The following is a 20,886-nucleotide window of genomic DNA, read 5'->3' as shown; positions in this document are numbered from 1 at the left end:
AATTAAAACAAAAATCATTTTATTAAATTCTATAAAGATAAATCCATTAATATAAAATCTAGCACTAGAATTTAAATTGATGAGTGAAGTTAAAAAAAAAAGATAGAAGTTATCCTTGGATCTTTGATGATTTTAATTAGATTGAAGTTCATATGATTTTTATAAGAAAATAAATTTAGTTTGCCATTTGCAAAATAATATGAATTTGAACTATTATGTTGGAGTTTTTTTTTTTTTTTTAACACCTGAACTTTATTATACGGTATATGGTTGATGCAAGAAAGGAAGCAGAGGAGGAGGAGGAACAGAGTACACTGTAAAAGATTTTCTAATAGAAATAGCTTGATGAGCCATCTTATCAGCTGCACTATTCTTTTCCCGATTAACATGATCCAACGATGAGAGAGGAAGCTTTGCCATCCAATGACGAATGTCGTAAAGGAGAGAACCTATCTGCGAATGGTCTTCACAATTATTGATAATCGAGATCAGTTCCTTATTGTCGCCTTCAAACCAAACCTGTCGCATTCCATGAGCCCAAGTAACTTGAAGAACATGGAGAAATCCCAAAGCTTCAGCCTGCAGCGGAGACGTAGCTGAACACAATTTTGCACAACCAGTGAGAAGTACTTTTCCATTACTATCCCTTATCAACCATCCTGTGTTTGTGAAAGATCGTCCCTGCTGAAAACCGCTATCAAAGTTGCACTTAATCCAACCTTCCGTAGGTGGTGACCATTGAGAATTTCTGTCTTTGGGTTGATTTCGTTGTGTATGATTGTTTCGTATTTCCTCATGATTAACATTTGCTTCCAGCCACTCATTTCCTTCATGAATCCCTTTTGTTGCTTCAATCTGCGGGGTTTTATTAATTTTCCGGAAAAGAAAATCGTTCCTTGACTTCCATAATCTCCACATTATCCAGAAAGGCAATAACCGCTGAGAATGAGAGAGGGAAGGGATCTTAGCTCGAAGGAGAAGGGTCCCAATGTTGTTCTCTAAGCTACCCGAGAAGTTGTTTTGTCCCGCAATGCTGTGAACATGTCTCCATACGGCATCAGCGAAAGGACATGTGAACAAGATGTGATTTATCGTTTCTGCTTCTCTGCAACATCTTTGACATATAGGATCTGCAGGGATCGTTCTCGTGATGAGCTGTGTTGTAGTTGCTAAAGCACCAGATAAGCATTTCCAAAGAAAATGACGTATTTTTGGAGTAATCTGCAGCTTCCAAATTTCTTTCTTTAGAGCAATAGATCCATGGGGAGGGGTGATAGCATCATCTGCATGTATATTGACGTGAGTGGCCACCCAGTAACCAGAACGAACACTATATTTTGCATTTTTTGTGTACACCCACTCAAAGGAGTCTTGATTTGAAAACTTTGAGAGGTATAAACTTGCAGCCAATTTTTGATCCTCCGGATTGAGAACACCTTCAAAAATAAATGGATCCCAATCTCTTTGCCCTTCTTTCCATAAGTCTGAAACAGTCATAGTCGGATCTAAAACAGGCCCTGAAGCTGGACGCGGCGGCAAGGTAGGCAGCCAAGGATCACTCCAGATTTTTGTGTTTTGACCGTTCCCTATACGGACTCTCAAGCCTTGGCGTAAGAGTTCTTTTCCGTGCTTGATTGATCGCCATCCAAAAGAGGGTCGATTCCCTGTTTCCGCTTGGAGATAATTTTGATGAGGGTAGTACATTCCTTTATAAAGGCGAGCTAGAAGGCTTTGCGGGTTGGTCTGAATTCTCCAAGCTTGCTTTGCTAAAAGTGCTCTGTTAAAATGATGGAGGTCTTTGAAACCCAATCCTCCCTCATTTTTTGGCAGAGACATTTTGTTCCAGGCAACCCATGGTATTTTCCTCTTTCCTTTCTCCTTTCCCCACCAAAATGTCGAGAGAACACTTTGTATTTCATCGCAAATTGATTGAGGAAGCATGAAACAATTCATAGAATAAACAGGCAGCGCTAGAGCAATGGATTTGATGAGGATTTCTTTTCCGGCTGGAGAAAGGAACTTATTAGACCACCCCTCTGTTCGCTCCTTTACCCGTTGAACAATATACTCAAACATTTCGACTTTCTTTCTACTAAACTGTTCGGGTAACCCAAGATACTTCCCACCTCCACCAACATTATTTATTCCAAGAATATGATGTAATCTTCTTCTCTTTACTTCCGGGATTTTCATACCAAAAATAACAGAAGATTTAGAGTAATTTATCATCTGACCTGAGATCTCCTCATAGCGTTTAAATATGCTGGCCATATTCTGGCAGTTAGTATCAGTAGCACGGCAAAAAAACAAGGAATCATCAGCGAAAAGTAGATGGGATATCATTGGGCAGTCTCTCTCCAATTGCATACCATGAACTTGACGGTCTCTCACCGCTTTATCTAGCATTTGGCTTAAAACCTCTGCACAGAAAAGAAACAAATAAGGAGAGAGAGGGTCGCCTTGTCGTAGACCCCGAGTAGGTTGGATACGGCCATAAGGGGATCCATTGATCAAAACCTCGTAGGAGACAGTCCTAACACACTCCATAATCCAATGAATCCATTTACTATCGAATCCCATTTGAACCATAGCTTGTTCCAAAAAGTTCCACTCTACGCGGTCATAAGCTTTACTTATGTCCGTTTTTATCGCCAAATAACCATTCTGGCTTACCTTCTTTGACTTTAAGGAATGAAGAAGTTCATGCGCCACTAACACATTGTCTGAAATGTTGCGTCCTGGAACGAAAGCTGCTTGCGAATCAGTGATGATAGCTCCCAAACATGTTTTTAGACGTGTTGTCAAGACTTTAGAGATGATCTTATAGTTGACAGTGCAAAGGCTTATTGGTCTGTAATCTGCCGCAAGAGTAGGATCAGTGATCTTTGGAATGAGACAGATTTGCGTATGGTTTATTGTTTTATCCATCTCTCCGGTTTCAAAAAAATGTCGGACCATTTGACATGTATCATCGCCAAATATATCCCAAAACTGATGGTAAAAAGCTGCAGTAAACCCATCAAAACCTGGGGCTCGATCAGCTCCAATTAGAAACACTGCTTCTTTTATTTCCTGGTCAGAAACTGGCCTTGTCAGAGTTTGATTCATTTCACTCGAAACCTTGCGTTCAATACCAGTCATGACGTCTTCGCAGTCTGAATTCTGAGTGGTGGTAAATAAATGTTGAAAATATGATTCGAAAACTTTGCCAATAGCTTCATCGCGAAAGTGTTCTACGCCACTTTCATCGGTGATAGACTTCATTCGGTTTTGATATTTTCGAACTTTTGCAGAGGCGTGGAAATATTTAGTGTTACGGTCTCCAACTATCATCCATTTATTTCTGCTCTTTGTCTTCCAAAACTGTTCCTCGTCTCTATAAGCTTGATTGAGGTCTCTTCTAAGACCATGAATCTTGTAGGTAGGAGTTGAATGATTTCTCTCTGCAGCATCCAATTGGAATTTCAGAGTTTGAATTGTCTCTGCAGAGTTTACCCTGTTGCGTCTTTTCCACAAGGCTAATTCACGGCGACACGATTTAAGCTTGTTTTGAATTCCACCCATGCTGTCAGTAGTTCCCCGATGCCATCCTTGTTTCACAGATTTCACGAACTCATCACAGCGAGAATACCTTTTGTCATACCGGAATTGACCACGTTTGATTTGAAAATCCTCCTCAATGTCAATAATGACCGGAACGTGATCTGAACCAGCAAGCTGTAAGAATTCTGATTCCGAAGCCGGGTACATAGACTGCCAATCAGAGTTGATAAACACTCTATCCAGACACGCTTCTATTGTTTCTTTCTGACGTTTCCCAACCCAACTAAATGGATTTCCTTTGTACTTTAAATCCTCCATGTTGCAACAGGTAAGCATATTGTTGAAGTTTCTGCAACTACTAACACTTCTGGTTCTTCCTCCTCTTTTCTCAGTATCATTCTTAATCTCATTAAAGTCTCCACAAACTATTATGTGGGAGTTTATATTAACAAACAAACAAATTATTTGTGAATTTATATCAATAATTTATTTTGTAAAAGTAATAGATAACATATGTTTATTGATGTTTACATACATAGATAATAGTAAAGTAAAAAACAATACTAAAATATGAGCAAATGCAAGATATCAAATCTTAAGGGCCTTTAAAAAAATTTCAATCATATATATATTGAAACAAATGTCATCTACATCATTAGCATGTAATCATTTAAGATTTTTCTATAATAATATATAATAATTATATTTTATGTATTTTGTAACCTCCATACTATTAATTATCGTTATGTTGTTAATGCTCATACTAAATTGCAACGATACGTTAAATACAATTAATACAAAATGAATACTAAACAATGAATTCTTTGAAATGTAACATAACTTTTATGATATACATAAAATTAAGTTACTCATAAATGACATTTAAACATAATTGTTAAAGTTGAATAGTTGTAAAACGTAAATATGTTGTCTTCTATAAATAGTACTATACAAATATCACTAACCATCATATTCCAAATTTCATAATATTAATAAATTTTATAACTTTTTCTTTTATAATCAGACTAATGATGTTTCAATATTACATTTTTGTCAATTTTGTAAGAGGCAGTGAAGAGGAGATGACATGTAACCAAAAACCCTTACTCACAATCAATCGTATGTGCTAATTCAGAGGTCTTTTATAAGGAGCGAGTAGAGAAACCCGAAGTTTGTAATTCAACAAGAGAAGATATACTAAGGTTGATTTTCTTTGTCCAAAACAATCAATCAATATAAACCTGAATTCTGATTGATTCAAAATAAATTTGAACTGTATAATGGAATAATTCATCTCTTTTCACTTATCTCTTACAATATAATTCATCTCCATTTCTACATCTATTTTTTAAACTGTAAAAAAATTATTTGTTATACAGTTCTCAAATAAATTATGCTTTTACAAGTAGCATAAAATGGTTATTTTATTAACGGAGAATAAACAAATAAAATGGTGTTTCATCATTTGTTACGTCATTTATGTGATTTTAAATATCTTCATTAAGTAGATAAACAAATTCGAATCAAGTTGTATCAACATATAACGGTAGACTCAATTCAAAACTTAGCCCAAACGTAATTAGATTAAAAATGAGTTGAACTTGATAGAAATCAGTTCCAATACATTTTAGCATGTTCTCATTTTCTAAAATCTTTTGAAAAAAGCCATTAAATACACCGTTGAAGTTATTCATTGTTTGCTGTTCTGCTATTTGAGTAGTAGTACTAAATACTAACTGATCTTCGTAAACCATATGAGGAGATAAGCAAAGGCATAATCAAATTTTTTTAAGCATTAAATTAATTTTTACACAATCTTTAATGCTTCTAAATGTACTATCATCTCGTAGCAACCTTCTAAAATAGATTTGTTATCACTTTTTAAGTAATACATTTCAGTAAACATTTTTAATTTAAACCATAATTATATTGTGGTTACTCTAATATTGTTGTATTAGAGTAAAGAAATTTTGTGTGTGAATAAGTGACAAAGGAACAAAGGAATTAATTAATTATTTGTGCGAGAATGAGTGACTATTGGTGAACCATTATGATTCACATGATGATTCACATGATGATCAAATTTCCAAGTTCTTTTTCCAACTATACAAGACATGTAATTGCATTGGTAGCACATTACGCACATCGTTTTCATATTTCACAATGTGAAATAATACCAGAACTTGTCTCGTCACCTTACTTCAACATTATATAATTCAACCACTATATATAACGTGTAAAGCTTGGTATGCTTTTTAGTTGATATATAAACCAAACTTTTCTTTTAGAATAGTCCTTACAATAATCAAATTGCACAATTTATCTTAAAATGTGGATAACACTTAATTTATAATGTGTAAAGCTTAATTTCACAAAACAAAACAAATATAGAAAATAGAATATTGCGTTGCGATTGGATTTTTTAAATTAGGTGAACCTGGTAGTTTCAAATTTTATTTGTAAAAACTTAAATGCGTGATTTGATTTTGTTAAAGGAAAATCTATATATAATAGCAATCTAATAAATACCATTTGCATATCTGAACGGTTGCGTCTTTTTATCGCAACCTTTCGTTTAAATCGGTTATTTTTTACGGTTATTTTGGTTGCGTATTTTTATCGCAATTTTTGGTTTAATCGGTTATTTTTTTACAGTTATGTCGTTTCCAATAAATATCATTTGCACATCTGAACGGTTGCGTCTTTTTATTGCAACCTTTCGTTTAAATATTTATGGTTGTTTTTCTTACATATATTTTTGTACGGTCATGTTGTTTAGTTGAATTTCTACTTACGTAAACCAATAAACTACATATAAAATTGGTTTTATTTCATAGTTTACATATGAATATATTTAGTAGTATAACCTCCTTAATTATATCATTCATTTAACATTTACGTGATATCATGGGAAAACAAATATAATAGCAATCTCAATAAATGTCATTTGCACATTTCAACGGTTGCGTATTTTTATCATAACTTTTTTTAAAAATATTAGCGGTTATTTTTTCGGTTGTGTTTTTTATCGCAACTCTTCGTTAAAAAGATTGACAGTTACTTTTTTTGTTTACGGTTATTTTTTAGTTGTGTCTTTTTTTATCGCAACTTTCCGATAAATATTGGTGGTTACTTTTTTCGTTTCTGTCTTCTATCGCAATTTTCCGTTAAAATATTGATGGTTATTTTTTCTCAGTTGTGTCTTTTTATCGTAACTTTCCGTTAAAATATTAACGGTTATTTTTCTTAGTTGTGTCTTTTTATTGCAACTCTTCGCTAAAATATTGACGGTTATTTTTTCGTTGACGGATATTTTTTAGGTTGTGTCTTTTTATCGTAACTTTCCGTTAAAATATTGATGGTTACTTTTTTTCGTTTGTGGATTTTATCGCAACTTTCGGTAAAAATATCCACGGTTATTTTTTTCTAGGCCATGTCTTTTTATCGCAACTTTCTGTTAAAATATTGACAGCAATTTTTTCTCGGTTGTATCTTTTATCGCAACTCTTCGTTAAAATATTGACGGTTATTTTTTTTCCGTTGTGTCTTTTTATTGTAACCCTTTGTTAAAATATTAACGGTTATTTTTTCTTATCTTTTTATCGAAAATCTTTGTTAAAATATTGACGGTTACTTTTTTCGTTGACGAATACTTTTTCGGTTGTGTCTTTTTATCTTCACTTTCCGTTAAAATATTGACCGTTATTTTTGCGGTTGTGTTTTTTATCGCAACACTTCGCTAAAATATTGACGGTTACTTTTTTTTTGTTGATGGTTATTTTTTGGTGGTGTTTTTTTATCGCAACTTTTCGATAAAAAATTGGCGGTTCTTTTCTCTCGATTGTGTCTTTATATCGCAACTCTTCGTGAAAATATTGAATGTTACTTTTTTCGTTGACGGTTATTTTTTCAGTTATGTCTTTTTATCGCAACTTTCCGTTAAAAAATTAACGGTTACTTTTTATGTTCTGGTCTTTTATCGCAATTTTTCGTTAAAATATTGATAGTTACTTTTTTTGTTGACGGTTATTTTTTCGGTTGTATCTTTTTTATCGTAACTTTCCGTTAAAATATTGACGGTTATTTTTTCTCGGCTGTGTCTTTTTATCGCAATTATTTGTTAAAATATTGACGGTTATATTTTTTTATTGAAATATAAAAAATGATTTAGATTAAAATATTTGGGTTTTTAATTATTTAGATTAATTATTTTATTTAGATAATATTAGTTTTTCTTTTAGATGACATGGCAAATTCTGATTGGTTTTTAAAGTGGGGGTGAATGAATTGGTTTTTAAATTCTTGACATGTCAAGAATTTCACCACTAGGAGTGAACCCAAGAATTATTCGAGAAGAACTATTTCTAAACATACATCATTTAAATATTAAAGAAATTCTTCACATTCTTGATCTAACTTAAGTTTTTTCGGAATGATTATAAATTTGGAGAAGTTTTAATCAACTTTACATATAACATTCTAATGAAGTACCAACAATTGGACGGATTATATAGTGAATTTTTTTATCTAACTATTTTATATAGTAACAATGATGTTTTCTATTTTAAGGCAATATATATGAGTTATATACAAAGAAATATTGATGTTGCGTTAACACTATTACAAAGTCCGAATATGAGAAGACATGCTCATATGACGCTTGTGATTGAGTGTTTTAAATTTGGTAAGCCTCAAATGAACTGTTTCAAATGGTTTGGTAATCCAGAAATCTTTTACATTATTAGGAAAAAAACAATGCTTCCAATTCGTCAAATGTTATTCAAGGAAGAAGTTTTTTAGTCAGTTAATTTATCAATATAATTTATGAGATCTTGTAAGTATTTATTTTTTTATTATAGATGTAATTTACTTCATCAAATTTTATATTTTCTCTAATATATATAATAGAATAAATATTAACTTTATATTTAAAGAACAGTGGACAATAAAAAAACACCAATTCTCTGGCGAAATTCTTAGTCATCCACAAGTCATTCTGAGTACTGACTCCATCCGAATTTTTGATTTTCGACCTGCTAGAATTTTTCATCTTTATATTATAATTCTTCGTTATGTATTTTGTCACTTATAAATAATTTACATTCATAAAAAATATTTCACATGTGTTTTTAATCATAATTCTTCTTTTTATATTTTTATTCATAAATTGTTTTAACATCTTTGGAAAATATTTATGATATAACTTTAAAACATAGTTAATTTTATATAATAATTCATATATTTAAATATATTATCATAATAATTTAATACATAAACACAATCAAATATATTTGTTGAAAATGAGTTCCCCGCGACATCGAGGGGGTTCATAACCTAGTATTTCTAATGATGAACAAAATTAAATCTTGTTTTTATAATTTCATTTGTAAGAGTAACACATCAACATAACTAAAAAATTCACTTCTCAAATGATGGAGTATATATGAAATTAGGTTGATACCTTTCAATATCTTGTGAAAACATCATTTGGTTTTGTCTAATACTTCCAGTAGCACCTGCTTTTTCACGTTGAATATTGATTGTTGCCTCTTTGAGTCTCTGGTCTCCACCACATAGCCACACAAAAAAAAAAAAAAAAAAAAAAAAAAAAAAAAAAAAAAAAAACAGTTATATTCAACAAATAAACGAATCTTTTGACCTTTCTATTCAAAATCCTGTACAACATTATATTTTTTTTCAGCATATCGGAGATAGTTTTTTGATAATGGTACCGATTATAATCGTTATTAAGAAACTATTACTACACACTCTTCTATTTCCCTAGTGATTTGATTACAACAAAAAGGTTTTACTGATAAAAGAATCTTCCAAGTTAGAAATAAGCAAAAGAATAACAAAGTTGGTTCTTAGCGACGGCAGAAGAAATCGAACGGAGTTGGTGGCTTAGAGTAATGCATTGAAAGAACTTTCATGGCTACAATGGCATTAGCTGTCTCGGTGTAATGAATCCCATCCCAGCTTATGTAACGGGACCCTTCCTCACATACATTAGAGCCTTTGTGCCCACATGTTATGTTCACATTGTAGTTGTATGGAGCCCCTCCGTATCCGCAACACGCCATTAACGGTCTCTCAAAACCTGCATTGAGCTAACTAATGTTAAGATATAACAATCTCATTCGTTCACTGATGTTACGGGTAATGAGTAACTCTACTTAACCGTATTGGTTGGAGTTTGCAATGAGAGTGTATTTGATAGCGTATATGTCGATATATATTATGGTGGCATCTCTTAGTTTGGTCCTCAGCTCCTCACACATATGATCCAATCCTTGGTTAAACAGATTTGCTGCCGAGTTGTAACTAGCTAAGCAACCGTGCTGGTCGAGATCTTTGCTCTTAACCATAGAAAGTTTTTGAGGTAGACAACCCAATGGACCAGTGTTGTGAATCCAGAATCTCCTTCCTCCTTCATCATACAATCTCTAGAGACAACAAAACCGATTTTAAAGGGTTACATGGTACATACTAAAGTTCTATTAAGGGCGAATAATCTCACCTTTATGCCACTTTTTATCTCGGTAATAATTTGTGGAATCAACTTAACCGTCTGAGAATACGAGTTGCCTCTAGCGAAAGAATGAGCAATGTCGTTCTGTCCAATATCGATCATGTACAACGCGTTTTTGAATCCATCATTGCTTATGAACATGCCCTTTAATGAATCTACAAACATGCTAACTCTAGTCATGATCATTAACTAAGAACATAGGATATACAATACTTATTTGGGATGAGGTTGGTTTACTTGTACTAGATGCGAGCTCAAGTGATCGGGATTTGAAGTGGCTGAACTGCATGAGCTGAATGTTGAGCGAGAAAGGGACATTTTTGGGGAGAGTAGAGGATCCAACAACTGCGAAATTTGCACCATTTTGAAACCTTGTTCCACCTAATGAATCTAAGTATGGCCTTAAAAGACTTGTATTCAAACTCTGGCCTGCATATTCCATCGTTAGTAAATCCATTTACCAAATTTAAATGGATGGCACGAACATAAAATATATAAATCTGGTTCGCGTATCAAAAATTTCTCCATATGATAATCGAACTGACTTGAGCTATATATTTTTCTTGAATTACGGTACAAATTATTTTTATGACCCGTTATCTCTATATCACATGATAGAAATGTATATCAAAATATTCTAAAAAAATCTAAACCAAAACCAAATTTTGTGCAATTAAACTGAATTAACCAATATATATATATTTTTTTTTTCATTTAACAATATTTATTAAATTTAATATTTTTTATTAAATAAAAAATATACATATAGATATACTAAAAGTTTACAACATTAACGAAAATTATTAGTTCTTTTTATATTTTTGTTATAATATTTTATCTAAAACCAAACTGAATCTAAACTAAAATCAAACCAAACCAACAAATTTCGACTAAAAAAAAAACCCAAATTTAATTAACTCTTAAACCAAACTGAATCTAAACTCAAACCACACCAAATCAACAAATTTCAACTAAAACAAACCAAAAAAAATAATTGACTCTAATACCAAACTGAATCTAAACTCAAACCACACCAAATCAACGAATTTCAACTAAAACAAACCAAAAAAAATAATTGACTCTAATACCAAACTGAATCTAAACTCAAACAAAACCAAACCAAACCAAACCAACAAATTTCAACTAAAACAAACCAAAAAAAAATTAATTGACTTCTAACATGTGCTACATGGAACCCACTTTGTTCTACTAGATTTTCAATGACCGAATTACTTATGGATCACACCTGCGACGCACCGACATTTATGTCTTAACAAAATCTGAGCCGTACATTCCAAAAGCAAATGTACGGTGGATCTAACACGATCACTATCAAAAACAGAGTTTTTGTTTTTTGTTTTTTATACTTACATAAAAAATCAATGAGAAGACGTCCGTCAGACAAACGACCGGTGGATCGTCGGAAAAATAAGCGTCCGTTTGGGAAACCAACAGGGTAACCAAGTCCAGCAACAAGTCCTCCTGTGTCTGAATTAGAATCTCCAAAGTTAAAAATCACCGGCGGAGTTGTACAACTCGCCGCCGCAGTGGGTTGCCGGAGAATGAGAAGAGGTAGTGACACCAGTGTAACGAAGAAGATGGAGAATGTATTAGAGTAGAGAAAGAGAGTGGCCATTTTTGGAGAAACTTAGATAGTGTGTGAAGAGAGTTTACCTCTATAACTTTTATATTCAGTGTGGTCCAATAATATTAAAAAGGGCATCTACAATATCTGACCACATAAGCTTGCAAAATTATATTATCACTATTTCTAGCTAATGAAGTTATATTATCTTTCTTCACCTTTCTCATCTTTTTTTTTCTCTCTTCATTGCACATCTAATGAAAAGTGAACAAAGGTCGAGAAGGACACGGTGACGACGATGAAGATGATTGTATGTGGCTAAGTTTTCTGGCAAGAGCAATGGCTAAGTGGCACAAATGATTGTATGTGTTAATGGTTCTGATGGTGGTGGTGATGATTCTATCGGTGGTGGTGGTGATTATATCGGTTGCGGCAGAGCCGTGCCTCAAGGTATAACAAAGAAACCTTCGCCTACGTCCTCAAATTTTTGAAAAAAACTTAGAAGCATATTTTTCTACAAGATACCTTTAGTTTAATATGCCCAATATTAAAAGATCACTTGCATTTATCTAAGTAATAAGAAAATAAAATTAAAGTAGAAAAATATTAAAAGAATTAGGAAACTAAACAGAACAAAGTATTCTAAATTTAGGTTAATGATTATCAAGTTATGCATTATAGAAATTGTATTGTATATAAAAATATATTAGATGTTTCATAGTATTTCAAATTTTGATAATAATACAATACATCTTATAACTAAAACTATAATGTATTACTTAATAATCATGATTTAGTGACTTGGCGATCTTATCTATAGAAAGATAATTGGTTAGGGAAATTGACTATGAACGTTTGGCTAATAATTTTGTTGGAGAGAAAGGGAGAAGAATTACGTTTTAGAACTTATTTTATGTTTGGTTTTGACGTACTTTCGTCATATGGCAATTTATCTTTGTAGAAGCATCTTTTTTTTTTTCCTCGAACACCATTTCTATTAAGTTGTCAGAAAGAGCCTATCAGCTAGGGAGTACCAATCAGGAACCGACTTGCTTACATGGGAAAAAAGAGAGTTTCGAGCCCTAGCTTTGTAGAAGCATCTTTGTTTTGTGAATTGGGGCAAATTTCATTTGACCGCCTCTGGCAACCATTGACCTTGGCACGGCTCTGGGTTGCGGTAACTATGTCGGAGAAAGAGACAATGTTGTGAAGTTAGATCAAATGGAGTGGTGAGTTGAGACGAAGATAGGGACAGAAGAGCTGTGATGATTGAAGATTTGACAGTGGCGACCAAAAAACTTAATTATGTTGTTTTCTGGGTTTTCCTCGTTGGTGACTAGAACTAAAGTAACACTTGTTACTTTTATTGTTATCATGTTAACATCGTTATACACGTTAATATAAATATTATCTATATATCTCCTATCTTACCATAAACTAGATTTTAACCCGCGGTACACCGCGGGATGATTTAATTTTAAAGTTAGTCTAAAAATATTTTGTAAATTGTATCTCCTTATAACATATTTATTTATATTATAGTTTACAATTGTTATTAAGTAACGGTATACCACGAGTCTACGAGACAATTATTAATAAACTGAGGATTTAACCCGTATTAAAGCAGTATATAAATATTGATTCAAATTTGTCTGCCATATAAATCCTTTCCGAAATATAACCCGTTCCGTAATTTCTTAACCCGTCTCGTGATTTGCTTTTGTTTTAAAATTTAATGATTATTTATTATATATAAAAGTTTACAAATCATATCACCCTCTAAGACCACGAGACATTATACCACAGGACAATTTTTGGTTTTATACAATCTTTTCTAAATGAGACTGATTTAATATGTCTAATATTTGTGGTATTAAAAAAAAAATTTAATCCATATTGAAGCGGCAGATTAATGATATTTTAAACTTTTTATTATCGTTGATTCAAAAACCAGTCCCGCCAAACCCGTCTGGCCAAAAAACTCATTTATTTTATTAATGTTCTTATTTATGATATCATTCTGAATCATTGTCTAAATATTTTAATCGATGTTGAACGTTGAACACACATTTTCGTCAATTGGATAATATATGTCCGTTTTTAAAATTTCGAATCACAGTATATGCAGAAAAAAAATTGATTTTTTTTTTACTTTATGTATTATATGATGATTCAAAACAGTTAAAAACAAATTAAACAAAGATGATAGGAGAATCATAATTATAAATCTTAATCAAATCTTCTAAATATCTAAACTATTAAATTTGGAATATCCGGTGTATGAGTTGGGTTAAATATAACCCGACCCAACAAATTTTTTGTGAAGGAATTTTAAAAACGGGTCGGGTATCCGATATATCCGGAAGCATTTTTACCCACCCGTCACCAAAGTGTTGCAAAAATACTAGTATAGATATTTTTTATGATAATATAAACTTTATCATATCAATTATAAACTTACCGCGATACAATATGTGTTAACACAATATATTTATAAACTTATTGATATATATTTTGTTATAGTGGTAAACAAATAGATAATCATTTAACTCATCATATATTCTTACTCAGATATTTGACGGATAATCTATATTCAGAATCAAATAAGAAACGTCGATAACTATTTTATTATATTGTTAACTAATTTGTTATATGTGGAGGGACATTTTTGTCCAACTTACAGAAATTGAAGAGAGAGAACTATTAATATAAAAACTACAAATATATTCTTAATTTTTTGGTCAATCGTGGTTTTAAATTAATATAGCCCTATTAAAAATGAAATATATAATTTTATAACAAACTATAAGAGTAGTGTAGATCTGATTTGCACAAAATTAATTATCTCTGACAAAACTATTACTCCATAGTCTATATTGTGGTTGTTATAGGACGAGAATCTTTTATGACTTGGTACATGAAAAATAGAAAATAGCAAATATGTATTGTGAAGTACATATGCATTGGCCGCAAGGAACGGAATGGTAACGCGAGATAGGCTTTCTTTTTGGAAATCACAATTCTCATGTCTCAATTCTCATGTAACCTCTTCTTCTATTTGTCAATTCATATGTCAAGTCTTGAGAAGATGTTTGCCTATGTTTATTAAAGGTTTTGATAAGTTTTCATTACCATCAATAACACATGTACATCAATTTCTAACATCCTTGCTATAGCAACATTTTTTTTTTTTTTTATGTAACTAGAATTTCGAGCTTTTGATACAATTGTTTTTTTATGGTCCATGCCTCATTTGATAGTACTTGTGGCAAGCCCACAAACGTAGCACATTAACAACATCCATATTATCGGTTGAGCCAACCGAATTTGTATTGAAAAATATAACTTTAGTATCTAAAGATTATGCAGCTTGTTTAGTTATTTTTTGTTCACGAACATCATCTAACCAGATGCCTATCAATCAATGTTTACAAAAGAAAAAATATTATTTTGCCAAAATAAAACTTTGTAACTGATCACAACTCAACATAAAGCAAAAAAAAGAAAAAGAAAAAAGAAAAATTGAAGTTAAGTGCAAATGTACCAAGAAACATGTAGCCTTCAGTTTCTCAATGGATGTTGCTAAGTTCATATTATTAAGTTCAGTTACATAACATTACGCCGCTCCCATATCTTCACATCATTGCTCTCCCTCTGCGTCTTTAATCTGATTCTCGATTTCGGCCTTCTCCTCCATTAAGGCTCCTATTTTTTCATCGATCTTCGCCAACTTCGTTTTCAGTTTACCGATGTCATTACCACCCTTCTTCTTCTTCACATCTTTGTCTTTCTTTTCTTCCTTAGTTTTTGCTTTTTTCCCCTTTTCTTCAGCACCATCTTCAGCTTTTGACCCTTCTATTTTGACGTCCTTAGTATGATCTTTCTTCTCTTCTTCATCCTCTGTCGTTTTCGTTTCCTTTGTATCTTTCTTCTTGTTCTTCTTTTTATCATTCTTCTTCTTTTTCTTCCCCTCTTCACTCTCACCACCTTCTCCTTTAGATTTCTTCTTCTCTTCATTGTCATCTTCTTCCTTCTTCTCGGCTTCTGGTTCTTCTAACTTTATATCTCTTGATATCACTTCAGTTTCAATGGGTTTCTCCTTCTTCTTGTCTTTTTTTTCATCTTTTTCACCCTTTTCGTTCTTCTTCTCCTTTTTCTTATTCTTTTTCTGCTTGGTTTCTCCTTCATCCTCATCTTTATCTTTTGTTTCTTTCTCGCATATCTCATCGGTTTCCTTCTTCTTTGCCTTATCTTTATTCTTCTTTTTCTTTCCCTCCTTATGTTCTACTTCTTCTTCTTTCATCTCATGATCTGTTGCATCATGTTCTTTCTTCTTTCCTTCGTCTTCTTTCTCATGCTCATCCTTCTTCCCTTTCAGCTTCTTGTCTTCTTTATCCGTCAATTCGTCTGTCTGTTTGTTCTCTTTCTCTTGCTTCTTCTTTTTTTCCTCTGTACCTGATTCATCTTTCTCTTTCTTCTTGTTCTTCTTACCATCTTTTTCTTTCATCTCTTGACCTGTTGCATCATTCTTCTTTTCTTCATCTTCTTTCTCAGGCTCATCCTTCTCTCCATTTTCCTTCTTTCCCTTCACCTTCTTGTCTTCCTTACCCTTGGATTCTTCTTTTTGTTTCTTTTCTTTTTCTGGTTTCTTCTTTTTCTCCTCTGTACTTGATTCATCCTTCCCTTTCTTTTTGTTCTTTTTACCATCTTCCTTTTCTAACTCCTCCTTTTGTTTTGATACATCCTCATGTTTCTTCTCTTTATCTGCCTTCTTATTTTTTCCCTCTGCACCTGATTCATCCTTCTCTTTCTTCTTCTTCTTTTTACCTTCTTTTTCTTCTTCTAACTCCTCGTTTCGTTCTGATACATCCTCGTGTTTCTTCTCTTTGTCCATCTTGTGTTCCTTCTCATGCTCTTCCACTTTTACATCACTGTCTTTAACCTTCATATCTCCATGGCCTTCTTCATGTTTCTTGGAGACAATTTTTCCATCTTTCTTCTTGTCATGTTTGTCGTCTTTATCTTCTTTTACCTCTGACTCATCCTTCTTGTCCTTTGTCTTTTCTTTTTCCTTTTTCTTCTTTGATTTCTCTCCACTCTTTTCCCCATTCTTTGTTTTTACCTTCTCACTTGATTTGGCTTTCACTTCCATCTCCACCTCAACATTCTCTCCCTTTTCTTTTGGATCCAATTCTTGCGTCTTCACTTTTACATGAAGTTTCTCTTCCTTCACCATTTCTTCGTTCGATGACATAATTCCCTGAGGGTAAAAAATAAAAATTGTAACAGTGTATATGATAAAAAAAGATCTACACTTTTTCTAATTGTTACCAAGAGGACAATGGTTTATGCCAAATCCTTTTTTTTTATATTTTGATAACCAAATCATATTCGTTTCATAATAGTTGGTTCACCAACACAATTTCAGCGAAAGATTGCTAATCCATAAATTAAAACACTATAATTCCCAAAATGTCATGTTGAACCAACGATTACAAATTAAACATGATTACTACAAAACTTAACGACGACAAATGAATATGTTATTACATTGGACTAAATGTGGGTCCTCTGTAAGCTAGCAAGTAAGACTATTCGTAGGAAAAAAGAACAAATGACCAAGAACTCCAATCAAGAACTCAGAAAAAACTCCAATTGATTGAGTCAATACTCAACAAGTGTATCTAACAATTGATTGGGTTAGGCCAAGATGGAGAAAACTTAGTTCATTTAATTGATTCTGTTTTTATAAAGAGAGCCTTAGTTTGTTTTATTTCTTGACCTTGTAACAGAGCAAATAGCTAGACAGAACCATATTCAGATTTATTCACGAGATAAAAGATGAGACCAAACAAAAGGTCTACCAAGTAAAAGGGCACTAAATCATAAGAGACCCAAAATTCCAGATCTATCAAGAAATCGACTAATTCAGAAAACAGGAAATTATAAGAACAGAATACTTTGGACAGAGATCAAACAAGGAAGGAAAAAGAAAAAAATGAACTTATGTACCTTAATAGATTAACCAAAGTTACAGCTTCAAAAGTTGTTGTTGTGATTGGAGAAAGACGAGCAAATTGATCTGTAAAATGATCTGAGATGGGTTTGGTTATATATATAAGAAGACTTAAAAGATAATGACTTATTCTCGTAACGAGTCACACGGACGTGACGCTGAAACTCTCACACGTTGGTGCCACGTCTTTGTCTTTCCTCTTTTGCTCTACTTTTTTCTCCACGTAGGTCCCATAGACTATTAGACATTGACAAAAAATGGTAATAAACTCTTGACTTTTCTCTAATAGAAACCTCTGATCGTGGTTTTTAAGGTTTAAAAACTTTTAGATTTTAGAATATGTCTCAAATCTTTTTATTATAAAACTCAATATTTGAAACATTTTATTTCAAAAGTACAATGATTAGTAAGATGTGCTTTTTTTAAGGAACAACATTTCTCATCATTTATTAATGGGATGAATTTAAAAATAATGACACGACTGTCAAAAATTTCATACTATAAAACCCAATATTATGGATCTTTTATTTCTTGGAAAAAAATAAGAATACTTATCATTGATTTATTATTTTATTAATTTAGATATGAAACATAAAATTTATTCAAAAATATATATTTCTCCAACAAATATGATCAATAAATAAAAGTGTTGTGTTTTTAGCATGGCATGCATTTACTTTATCATAGTTGTTTTATGGATTGGATCTTACAAAATATCCATCTAAATGTCTAAACTTAAACATAGAGAAACCATCAAAAGTATATTTGTAAGCTTTATTTTGGGTTAAATTGGTAGATAACCTTTGACCAGAAAATAATTAAGGAAATAACCTTTGACCAAATTTTGTGGATAACTAACCTTTTCTGAAGTGTGATAAATACCAAAATATTCTTTTAATTATGTGTTCTTACAAGATGAACCATTTCTTACAAAAAGATGAGAATCACGATGATATGATTAGCAAGAATTTTCTGACTAAAATCTCGGCGTGAATCCGGCGAAACTTGATATCATAGTTTTGGCATGGATCCAGTTTCCGGCAAAAGGGAGAGAGATAAAAAAAAAATTATCCGACTAAAATCCCGGCATGAATCCGGCGAAAATTGATACCATAGTTTTGGCATGGATTTAGTTTCCGGCAAAAGGGAGAGATAAAAAAAAATTCATCTGTGGTAGGCAGAGAAAGAGACAGAGAAGAGATCCGGTGAATTGTTTATGTGACGGCGACTATAGATACAAAGATACAAAGCAAAGATCCGTAGATAAATGAGAGAGAAAGTTTATGTAATTTTGAAAAATAACATGAATTTTTTTTCTTAAAGCAGGTCCTCTATAATAAATACAATGGTAATTTAAAAAAACATATTCTGGAAAAGAATTAAGGTGTTATTAAAAAAATAAAATGTTTAAAACAAAAATACATGTTAACCATGACAGTAGCGTAGTTGTCCGTCTTCAATTCTGAGTTTCAGCAATAGAAAATAGACCAGAATTGCTGAAATATCATGGAATATATACAATTTACAAGGCATCTAACATAACTACGTGTTATATGAAAAAACTAATGTGTTTTTTTAAAACATAGTGTGATATATTGAAAATAGTGTGTTAAGCAGAAAAATAGCATGTTAGAAGTAAAAACATTGTTGCATGAAATAAAATTACACGAAATTTAAAGAAAACTTAAAAAGAAGTTGAAAGGGAGTAAGAGAAAGAGCAACGAAAGAGAGAAAAAAAAAACCATCTATGGGAGTTGAGAGGGAGAAATTCACGATGAGAGAGAGAAGATATAAGAAAAAGATATGACATGGTAACTGATAACGATGTTGAAGAAGGAGAAGAAGAAAAAGATACACAATCTGTATGAGAGAAGGAGAGAGATGGTAAACGTGTCTTAAATTGTGATCAAATTTTTTTTTTTCTCTTTCGTACTTTTCAACTATGATTATTTACTTAATTCTTTAATGGTCAAAAGTTAGTTTGTATATATTCCCTTCATTTTTTTACACCTCATGTCAAACTGAAGTTGTTTTACTACCAGTAAAGAGGTATTGCCCAACGAAGATAGTGTCTCTTTTCTTCACTGCCAGAAAACATAAAACAAGAACACCCATCACACAACTATATTAGTACACACTAAATCATTTTTTACATATATATTATCATCTCATTCTATAAGGGTCATAGAGAACTTTGGCAAGCCCATTAAAATTAATGGGAAGGACTTCAGAAGACGCTTCTTGGTCTTGCTTCAGTGTCTGTCAATTGTAAAAGGCCGTCAGCTTTAGAAGTAACAGGTTCTCAGATTTGTTAATAACGTGTAGCTCAAGTCACACAGTATCAAACATAACCTGAACAAACTCAGAAGAAATCTCAAATCAAATGCCTATAGGCTATATCAAATCAAAAAGTGTCCACGAGATATTAAAAATAAATTAGAGAAAGCAAAACATACAGCACAAAGCTTCTTAGCGATTGTGGAAGTCGAAACTAACACAATCAAGATTTGTCTAGGGTTTTATTTTAGGGATACGATAATCGTGAATTCTCAAAGAACAACAGAAACGATTGTAACCAAAGATGGTGTTCTTGATATTATTAAGAAAAAGATGACTTTGATCGTACAAGAGTTTGATCGTAAAAGGAAAAAGATGTTTGTGCTGTGAGAGCTTTGCGTAGTGTAAATTCTAGAGCGATATTGCTTGCCTTTGCTTGAGCCTTGAGTCTCTTTATATAGGGGTGATAAACCGCCTCTCCAGCGATATTCTCAGAAGATTTCCATTTATCTTGAAGTCGGCTCAGAATATCGCGGATTAGGATAGTTTCCTTATTTTTCGGAGTCTTTGGGAGATTTCCTGATTTTGAGTCGATCCTTCTAGATTCTCTCTTATCATTTCCGGGTATATCAGAAATGATCCTTCTTGTTCGGAAATGATACCTTGCTTGGAAATGGTACTTTAAAAGCGAATATTTACCAAGTCTTTACCTCGGGCGATGATGAAGACTTCACCTCGGAGAAACTTGTGCAATCGGCTCGGGTACACAGGAAGGACTGGCTCGGGCACTCTAGGATGGCTTGTTCGGGTGTCCCCGAGGCGATGGGCTCAGAAACTCCCGAGGCAATTGGGCTCGGGTGCTTGAGACGTCTTGTTCAAGTATCCCCGAGGCAATTGGGCTCGGGTGCTTGAGACGTCTTGTTCAAGTATCCC

The 20,886-nt window shown here is 32.6% G+C and overlaps 3 protein-coding genes across 3 annotated transcripts; all 3 read right to left on the bottom strand.

The window, feature by feature from the left end:
• Positions 1–3,329: 3,329 nt before the first annotated feature.
• LOC110224508 lies at positions 3,330–3,861 on the bottom strand. The gene is made up of 2 exons (XM_021010606.1): positions 3,496–3,861; positions 3,330–3,443 (listed from the first exon to the last, which is right to left on the bottom strand). The coding sequence occupies exons 1-2, from the start codon at positions 3,859–3,861 to the stop codon at positions 3,330–3,332; spliced, it is 480 nt and encodes a 159-aa protein (XP_020866265.1).
• Positions 3,862–9,176: 5,315 nt separating this feature from the next.
• LOC9328053 (GDSL esterase/lipase LIP-4) lies at positions 9,177–11,812 on the bottom strand. Its single transcript, XM_002891945.2, has 5 exons — positions 11,447–11,812; positions 10,313–10,504; positions 10,064–10,230; positions 9,725–9,989; positions 9,177–9,643 (listed from the first exon to the last, which is right to left on the bottom strand). The coding sequence occupies exons 1-5, from the start codon at positions 11,709–11,711 to the stop codon at positions 9,411–9,413; spliced, it is 1,122 nt and encodes a 373-aa protein (XP_002891991.1). The 5' UTR covers positions 11,712–11,812; the 3' UTR covers positions 9,177–9,410.
• A 3,273-nt stretch (positions 11,813–15,085) lies between these two features.
• Positions 15,086–17,777, bottom strand: LOC9330729 (glutamic acid-rich protein). The gene is made up of 2 exons (XM_002891944.2): positions 17,673–17,777; positions 15,086–16,920 (listed from the first exon to the last, which is right to left on the bottom strand). The coding sequence occupies exon 2, from the start codon at positions 16,912–16,914 to the stop codon at positions 15,301–15,303; it is 1,614 nt and encodes a 537-aa protein (XP_002891990.2). The 5' UTR covers positions 16,915–16,920; positions 17,673–17,777; the 3' UTR covers positions 15,086–15,300.
• Positions 17,778–20,886: the final 3,109 nt, after the last annotated feature.

The sequence above is a fragment of the Arabidopsis lyrata genome (genome assembly GCF_000004255.2).
Source record: "Arabidopsis lyrata subsp. lyrata unplaced genomic scaffold ARALYscaffold_1, whole genome shotgun sequence".
Lineage (NCBI taxonomy): Eukaryota > Viridiplantae > Streptophyta > Magnoliopsida > Brassicales > Brassicaceae > Arabidopsis > Arabidopsis lyrata.
Note: the sequence above shows the minus strand (reverse complement) of the source record. Positions and strands in the feature narration are given on the sequence as shown.